Source organism: Ursus americanus, chromosome 23 (genome assembly GCF_024610735.1).
Source record: "Ursus americanus isolate L20-20 chromosome 23, mUrsAme1.1.p, whole genome shotgun sequence".
NCBI lineage: Eukaryota > Metazoa > Chordata > Mammalia > Carnivora > Ursidae > Ursus > Ursus americanus.
In genome coordinates, this window is record NC_142149.1 from 38,074,503 (window position 1) to 38,082,678 (window position 8,176).

General features: G+C 54.7%; 1 protein-coding gene across 1 annotated transcript; it reads right to left on the reverse strand.

Annotated features, from left to right (window-relative positions):
- Positions 1-3,788: 3,788 nt before the first annotated feature.
- On the reverse strand, positions 3,789-7,936 carry SPACA3 (sperm acrosome associated 3). The gene is made up of 4 exons (XM_045773127.2): positions 7,663-7,936; positions 6,711-6,869; positions 6,116-6,194; positions 3,789-3,855 (listed from the first exon to the last, which is right to left on the reverse strand). The coding sequence occupies exons 1-4, from the start codon at positions 7,847-7,849 to the stop codon at positions 3,789-3,791; spliced, it is 492 nt and encodes a 163-aa protein (XP_045629083.1). The 5' UTR covers positions 7,850-7,936.
- Positions 7,937-8,176: the final 240 nt, after the last annotated feature.

An 8,176-nucleotide genomic window follows, 5' to 3' on the forward strand; every position in this document is an offset into this window, starting at 1 on the left:
GAAGCTCATCTGAGCATGTGAAAAGGAGACGAGAGCTGGCCACTCAGGATCTAAGGAAAGGGCATTCCAGGAAGACCCAAGGGCAAGTGTGAAAGCCTGCGGTGAAAACAAGCGTGTCGGTTGCCTGGAGTGCATGCGTGGGGAAGAACTGCAGGGGATGGTGACAGGTAGGAAGCAGCCAGAGATGCAAGCCCACCAGGGTAAAAGCTTCCGGACAGTTGAGAAATGAACCTGTCAGTGTTGGCTGAGCCTGGCTCGTGAAAGATCTTGTGTACAAGCCAAGAACTTGGACTATAACCGAAAGGTGAGAAAAGCCATTGTGGCCAGGACACAAGGGAGTAACAAGGTGGAAAGCTCACGGAAGGGAGGAGGCGGGACGGCCAGGGACACGCTCATGAGGCCGTTGCCACTGCCCTAGGGAAGCAGTGACAGGGGCTTGAGTTAAAGCAGTGGTATCTGGGATGGACAGAAGGGACAGCTTCCAGAGATGTTAGAAAGGTAAGAGAGGCAGGACATAGTGAGCAATGGAACGTGGGGCGAGAGTGTGAATCGGAAGCAAGGAGATGCGAGGAGGTAGCCTGGTTACTCTACCCGGTCTGAGAACATCACTTAGAAACTGGGACTTCCAGGTGGACCTACAGACCATTTAACCCTCATGCACAGGTGAGGGCTCTCCCCTGGATCCTCCTCTTCCACCTCCACCTGCCCCTGGTCCACCCCCAGCCCAGGCCTCCAAGATCCCTTGTCCAGGCCTGCCCCTCCCCAGCCCTATTTTTGGAGGCCCTGAGGCCATCATGCTAGCCTAGAGCCTCCACGTCCTTTTAACAACCCTTGCTTCAATTCAAGGACCACCTACTCCTGAGGGAATGGGACCCAGTGGAGCAATCAGCTGCTCGCAGGCAACAGAAACCCAGAGTGAAGTTGAAATGCATCACCCAGAGATAATGAGCCCGGGGTCTCGGGCCAGGTGAGGGAGAGCTCGGACTGCAGATGACCCAGGACAACCACCTCTCCGCAAAGTACAGTGACCTGAGAGCACGTGGAATCATACTGACCTGGGTGCAGATTTATCTCTTCTGAGCTTCCGTTTCCTTATCTGTAGAATGGGGATAATAAGGGGACCTCCATTACAGTAATTGTTCCGGGGTTTAGATTAGATGATGCATGGTACATGGTAGGCACACGGCGTTGCTTTCATATTAAAAAGAGAGCAGGGGCGCCTGGGTGGCACAGCGGTTAAGCGTCTGCCTTCGGCTCAGGGCGTGATCCCGGCGTTATGGGATCGAGCCCTGCATCAGGCTCCTCCGTTGGGAGCCTGCTTCTTCCTCTCCCACTCCCCCTGCTTGTGTTCCCTCTCTCGCTGGCTGTCTCTCTCTCTGCCAAATAGATAAATAAAATCTTTAAAAAAAGAGAGAGAGAGAGCAATATCTCCCTATGACTTAATGAGAATGGGTCCATTTGTCATTGATCTCCCAGACGCCCAGCTCCCAGCAAGGAGCTGCTCCTTCCCCACCATCCACATGTACAAGCAGCATCACCTTGACATGGAGGAAAGAGCTCCCCTGCGAGACAGAAGCAAAAGCCAGGGTGGGACACATGGCCGGGCCAGCTAAGATCTGGCGATGCGAGTAGCCCAACACCAGACCAGCAGCAGAAGGAAACTGGCCTGCCTCACCAGTTGTGGACACTTAGCCACCCCTCTGCTGTTTGCTGACCAGTGGATTTGGAGATGGCAGGTCGGTGGGGAGGGGCGGTCCACATCACAGTCATCTCTCCTGCCTGGGAAGCACCAGCCATGCCTCCATCAGAGGACTGCGGGGGTCTCTCAGTCCTTTCCAGAAGAATCTACAATCTCAACTCAGGGCTCAGCCTCTCAGACATCACCTCGGTTGCTTCTCTCGCTACCACATCCACAATGATCCTGAGACTGCCTGCCTTCCTCCTTCACACACAGTCCATCCCGAGGGACCTGAGACACTGAGCTCGAGGTTAATGGGAGACAGTGCTGCCTCCTTCTGAGCTTCCCACATATTGAGGAAGGCAGAGAAGTGCATTGTGCTGCTTGAAAGCCATCTACACCCTCCACCCAATCCTCCAGCCGCCCAGCAATGGTCAGCAGTACCAGGGGTAACTTCCTTACCAGGCTGGGACGGCCGCCGCACTTGAATTTCCTGCCACTAGAGGGCACTGGAGAGCAGGGTAAGAGCCGGCTGAAGCCCACTGTGGGGTCTCCACTCAGGGTGCACCACACCTTGGCTTCTGCCAGTGTGTTAGCAGTCTCCAGCTGGAGGGCAAGGCACTGTGGCCACCCTCTGTGACCAGAGCCACAGAAAACAAAAGTCCCAAAGACACCCCCCCCAAAACAAGACAGGGGTACACCACAGCAGACCCAGATAAGGTTGCCAGATAAAATATAGGATGCTTATCTGAATTTGAGTTTCAGGTACACAACATATAGGTTTTTTGTTTTTTTGAGAGAGAGAGCATGCATACAAGTGGTGATGGGGTGGGTGGGGCGTGGGCAGAGGGAGAGGGAGAGGGAGAGAGAGAATCCCAAGCAGGCTCCAAGCTCAGCGCAGAGCCCGGGACTCGATCTCATGACCCTGAGCTGAAATCAAGAGTCCGACACTTGGAGCTCCTGGGTGGCTCAGTCAACTGAGCGTCTAACTCTTGATTTCAGCTCACGTTATGATCTCAGGGTCTTGATAGCCAGCTTCCATTACTCAGAATATCCCCCCACCATTGCCTGCATTTTCTTCTTTCCTGTCTTATGCTGCCCCCAGATTCTCCCACTGGAGACTGAGTTAGGTTGATAAGAATTCTCTTACGTTGATGTCAGTTTGCTCAGTCCTTTCTTTCTCATGCCTAGATGAGATCAGTTAGAAGGAGGGACGGAGAATTTCATTTCTGAGAAATAATTTTGCAGCACATAACTGTTCAGGGCTAAGGCAGACCTGGGATGGAGCGCTGAACTCGGGGGAGGGGGAGGGGAGAGGCGGGCAGGATGGAGTGTGAGCTCAGTGCATTCTTGGGAGGCAGGCTCTGATGGCAGGGAGGGTGCCCGAGAAAAACTTGGCTCAATTAAATTTATCTTTGGGGGCGCCTGGGTGGCTCAGTCAGTTAAGCATCCAACTCTTGATTTCAGCTCAGGTCATGATCGTGGGGTCGTGGGATCAAGCCTCCACTCAGCACAGAGTCTGCTTGAGATTCTCTCTTTCCCTCTCCCTCTGTCCCTCCCTACACCCCCCAAATAAATAAATCTTAAAAAAAAAAAAAGAGTCAGACACTTAACCAACTGAGCCACCCAGGTTCCCCAAATAACACATCATTTTTAAATATAAGTGTGCCCTATGCAATATTCAGGACATAAGGTATAGTACAATTTGTTTGTTGTATATCCAAATTTCAAATTTAACTCAGGCATCCTGTTTTGGTTACCATTGTTTGTTTTTTGTTTGTTTTGCTAAATTTGGCAAACCTAGATCCAAGTAAAGGGTCTGGGAAACTCTACCAGTTGTGGGCAAGGGAGGCACTGACACCCTCCCCTCACCAGGTCTCCAGGACTGGAGGCAAGCTCTCTGTGGCAGGCTTTTGGGGGCCCATGGAGCCCAGCCCAGGTGGACAGGTGAAGAAACTCCGAGGTGCCCCCTGGATACACAGTGAAAGCTGAGAACCTCACTTATGTTAGACTATACTTTATTGGTTGGCTTGTCTTCCCAAGCCTGGATCAGAAACCAAGCCACATCTCCCAGCCTGCTGTGCGTGGCCTCGTCCATCCACAGAGGGTCCTACAAGTCACAGCCATCCACCCAGTCGCTGAGGTCCTTGCCTTGGCAGTGACGCCTCCAGGCCTCCCTGAGGATGGGGCATGGGAAGAGCAGAGACCAAATCAGCAGCAGCCTTCAGTTCCTGCTCAGAGAAGAACAGGAAGGAGGCATGGGCTCTACACCATAAGTGAGGTAAGGAAAGGGGCGAGCAAGGGAAAGAAGGACTAGTAAACCCTATTATCCAGCAAAGAACTCCCTAGAAGAAGTAAAAAAGGGAGAGAATGGTCCCTAAAATGTCATCTATCTAGCCTCCTTATTTTACCAATGGAGATACAGGGTAATTTGTTCAAGTTCGCCCAGAAGTCAGCGGCAAAGGTCCAGAACCCCAGTCCAGTGCTCTTTTCCCACACCGTGCTGCTTCTGCTGACAGTCATGCCGCCTCACAAGCTCACAGCCCTTTACGGTTTACATAGCACTGTCCCATCCATCACTCATTTGTCTGCACCCCACTCCATCCCCGGCAGCCCTGTAATGTAGATTAGGCAGATACCGTGTTCCCTATATTCCAAATGAAACGCTGAGACTCAGATGCAAAATGCCTCGCCCAAGATCCACAGCTAGTAAATGAGAACTGCAGCCACACCCACTTCGCCTTGGCTACCAATCCGGGTCTTTCAACTGTTGGTAACCATAGGTTATAGGCTCCTTCAGGACCATTAGCTTGCTCCGTCATCACCCGAGCATCTTGAGGAAGACAAGCAAGACCTGGGGTCCTGCGGTCCCAAGTTCTCAAGGGTTCCAAATGTTGGTGATTCCATGATGTCAGTGTCAAAGAGCCCAATGACTAAGAGTGCCCCTAGAGGACATCTGTAGATCCATCAGTGAGGTGTGGTCAGCTGGCCTGTTTGCCTCTCCCATTAGACTGTGAGACCCTTAAGGGCAGAGATTGGATCTCAGCCTCTCTGCAGCCAGTACCCAGCACAGAGCCCAGCGCAGGCAAGTTCCCAATGTGTGCAGGTGGAGGGAATAAACTGTACCCTTTCTACTTTCTGGGACCACTGTCTATGATTAGCCTCAGCCAACCCTCAGGGGTTATACCTGCCACAGATTTACTCCTCCCAGTGTACAAAAGAGAGAGCTGTTCTTTGATGTAACCCAAAAGGACCTGTTTCCTCCATCCCCGGGTGGTGCCCCCAAGACCTCAAGCCTTTGGACTCCTGCCAAGCCTGCACTCACCCTTCCTGATCTTATAGCTGAGCATTGTGTCCTGCTGAGCCTGCCTCACTCCAGACTCAGTTCCTAGGGCATCAACTGTTCTCAGACCAACACATCTCCAAAGCTGTGGCCATGGTCAAGGCATATCTCGGACCTTCTCTGGATTCACAGTCATTTCTGCCTCCTCCTCTCCCTTGCTGCCACATATTACCTGTCCCCACGTCTCCTGCACAGCCCCTCCTAGCCAACCCCCCTCCTGTCCGTCAGCCTTGCAACTGTCCTGGTGCAGACCCTGGATCTCTCTTGCAAAGGCTTCCCTACCATGCCCCTGTCTCTTGTCTCCCCTCCCCCTTCCCTCTGCTCCTGGGCTGATACTCACTGCCTCCCAACTTCTTTTACCTCCCTTGTGATGGTCACATCTGTCTGTAGCTCCGGGAGCCACCTGGAGTATCTCACCCTCCCCACATCCTGGCCCTGCTGGTCTCTCATTCAGAAATGTGAGGAAAGGGAGTTGGAGACTCAGCAGTGAGACCCCCTTTGGAGGAGTGTGCAGGGTCACTGCCTCAGAGGTCCCTGGGGACCAAAGATCTAGTCCAGTGCCCCCTGGGATACCCATCCAACCCCCTCGCCTGTGAGCATGGCTGCTCCAAAGGCCACCTTGTGGGAAAGAGGCAGGAGAAGAGAAGGCGGACAGGGTGAGGCTCCAGAGGGCCCCCTCCCGCCGCCACCACACTTCAAGCCTAGAATCGCTTCTTTGATCTATCGTACATCTTGGGCTTTTCTACCAAAGTTAGTTTCGATGAAGATGCCACCAGGAACAAGGTTGACCAGCCCCAGGTCTAGTGGACCTGTAGGCAGGCATCCTAACAGAGGCATACGGTGGAAGAGCCAGGCTTGGCTCCAAGAGCTTCAGGGAATTGCTAACCCTCCCGGACGCTCAGCATGTTGTCTGTAAATACTTCAGGGACAGTAACCCCTGTGGCTGAATATTGGGTGCGGATCAGACTATGAGGCCACAGAATGGTGGCCAGGACAACGTGAGCACTCAGGAAAGATTCGTTCCCTGCTGCTGTCCACTAGCCCTGGCCACATCAGCCTGGGGCGCGGGGGGGGGGGGTGCCCAGGTGACCTACCAGCTGGCCAGACCCTGGGGCTGTTGTGCGATCTTCATGGCACAGATAACAGTATCTTTCAGGTTAGGATTCAACAAGTCTGGGGTGGGAGGCAGAGAAATAACAATGAGGAAACAGCAGACAGAGCTGGACATCCAGAGTCTGTCTGTCTCTCTCTCTCTCTCTTACACACACACATACACACACACACCCTTCTTCATCCTAAAGCCAACCCTATCTCTTGATCCCTCTGGAAACACAGATATCACTCTACCACTCCCTCCCCACACCCCTACAGCTCTTAGAGCAGTCTCCCATCAGATTCGTGGTGGACCCACCCTCATCTCTGGCCCCATCCCGCTCTCCTTGGTAGGCGCGGAGGGGCGTGGGTCGTACCCCACTCAGAGATACAGGCTAGGGGCGCTAGCGCGAGCAGGGACACACAAAGCCGGGTGCAGGGGCCCGCCCGCAGTCGCCCGCCCCCCGCCCTGCCTCGGGCGCCGCCTACCGGAGCAGTACGTCTGGCCCCGCCTACCGGAGCAGTACATCTGGCCCCGCCTACCGGAGCGGTACATCTGGCCCCGCCTACCGGAGCAGTACATCTGGCCCCGCCTACCGGAGCAGTACATCTGGCACAGGTTGGGGACCTCTGGGTTGAGGTTCTTGCACCACTTCCGGCTGTTGATCTGGAAGATGCCGTTGTTGGTGCTCCCGTCGGCTTCGTGGTCCACAGCAGCTGTGTTGAAGCCACTTGTGAAGTAAGCAAGACAGATCCCTGCGTAGGGGGCAGACGCAGGCCCGAGGGTCGGGTGACCGAAGCCAGCCGGGACAGGACACTCACGTGCAGGTGCCACACGCGAGCTCCTCTGAGCTTCAGCTCCTGCTCCAAGGTGGTCAGGGCGGCTCCTCCCGCCTACTTCCCCAGTGACTCCGCAAGGCTCAGGGGGGCAAGGGACCCACTGGGGGTCACCACAGCTACCAAATAACAAGAGTCAAGACTGTCCCTCAGGCCTCCTTCCTTCCCACTGTCTCACCGCTCAGCGCGTAGTGGGGCCCAAGAAATCTTTGTGGGATGAACAGACAAGAGCTAGCTCTTCAGAGGCAAAATGAGGAAGACACAGGTGAGAGCTGGCAAAGGGGCAGGAACGAGAGAGAAATGAGTCCAGATGTGGCTGGACCTCTCAGCTTCCCAAAGCTACCAGCAGCTTGAAGCGTCTGCTCTTACTGGTTTGCTCAGTGTACCCGAAACCTCAATGGGAATGAGGTTGCCTCTTGGTTGCCATTACGATTAGGGAACTAAGCTCTTCTGTTCCTTTGGCTGTTGGCTTCAGCAGCAGGGGCAGGGAGGGAAGGGGCAAGCTGATTGGGCTGCCTGTGGCCTGCTTATTAGGTATTTAACTTGTGCTGAATGTTGCCTACCGTGGGGTCCTAGAACCCCTGTTGTACAAAGGAGGGCTGAGGCTCAGAAAGCTTCCAAGACCACACCCCCTGAGTGAGAGCAGGGAGGAAGGGAGGAGAGAGGGAGGGGAGGAGTGGGGGGCGGCAGCTGCTGGGGGAGCGGTTCTCACAGTCAGCCATGGTGGATCCCCGGTATCCTTCCATGCCGAAATCCTGGAGCGCTCTGGCCAGCTCACAGCGACTGTAGACCTTGGCCTGGCTGGAGGTGAGCAGCCAGCCGAGCAGAGAGGCAAAGGCCAGCAACATGCTCCCCGGCGGGCACAGTTGCCTTCTGGGAGCCCAGCTCCTGGCTTCCATGCAGGCGGGGGAGGCACAGCCCCCGCCACGCTGGCTCACAACTGGGTTTTGAGATGGCAGGCAGTTCAACAGCCCTGGTCCACCACTCACAGAAGGTTAGCCTTGGAAGAAAAAGAAAACCAAGGTCTGAGTGTACCTGTGAAAAGGGGAGAAGGAACCAACACTGCAAACCAGCTCCCTTGCAGCCCTGAGGAAGCATCAGCCACGCCCCTGAGATCTGAGATCCAGGAGAGGGCTCCCTGAGGCCAGCTCCCCTTTGTCCTGCTTTACACCTGTCCCAGCAGCTGAGAGAAGAGGAGGGGAAATGGGGGAGAAAACGAACGTATT

What these genes read in the sequence shown, in the direction of transcription:
- SPACA3 (XM_045773127.2), bottom strand. Translation starts at nt 7,849, where the DNA reads ATGGAAGCCAGGAGCTGGGCTCCCAGAAGGCAACTGTGCCCGCCGGGG. An exon ending in GGGATCCACCATGGCTGACT is followed by an intron (nt 6,870 to 7,662) that starts GTGAGAACCGCT and finishes CCCCCTACGCAG; the next exon opens with GGATCTGTCTTGCTTACTTC. An exon ending in GTGCCAGATGTACTGCTCCG is followed by an intron (nt 6,195 to 6,710) that starts GTAGGCGGGGCC and finishes CTCCCACCCCAG; the next exon opens with ACTTGTTGAATCCTAACCTG.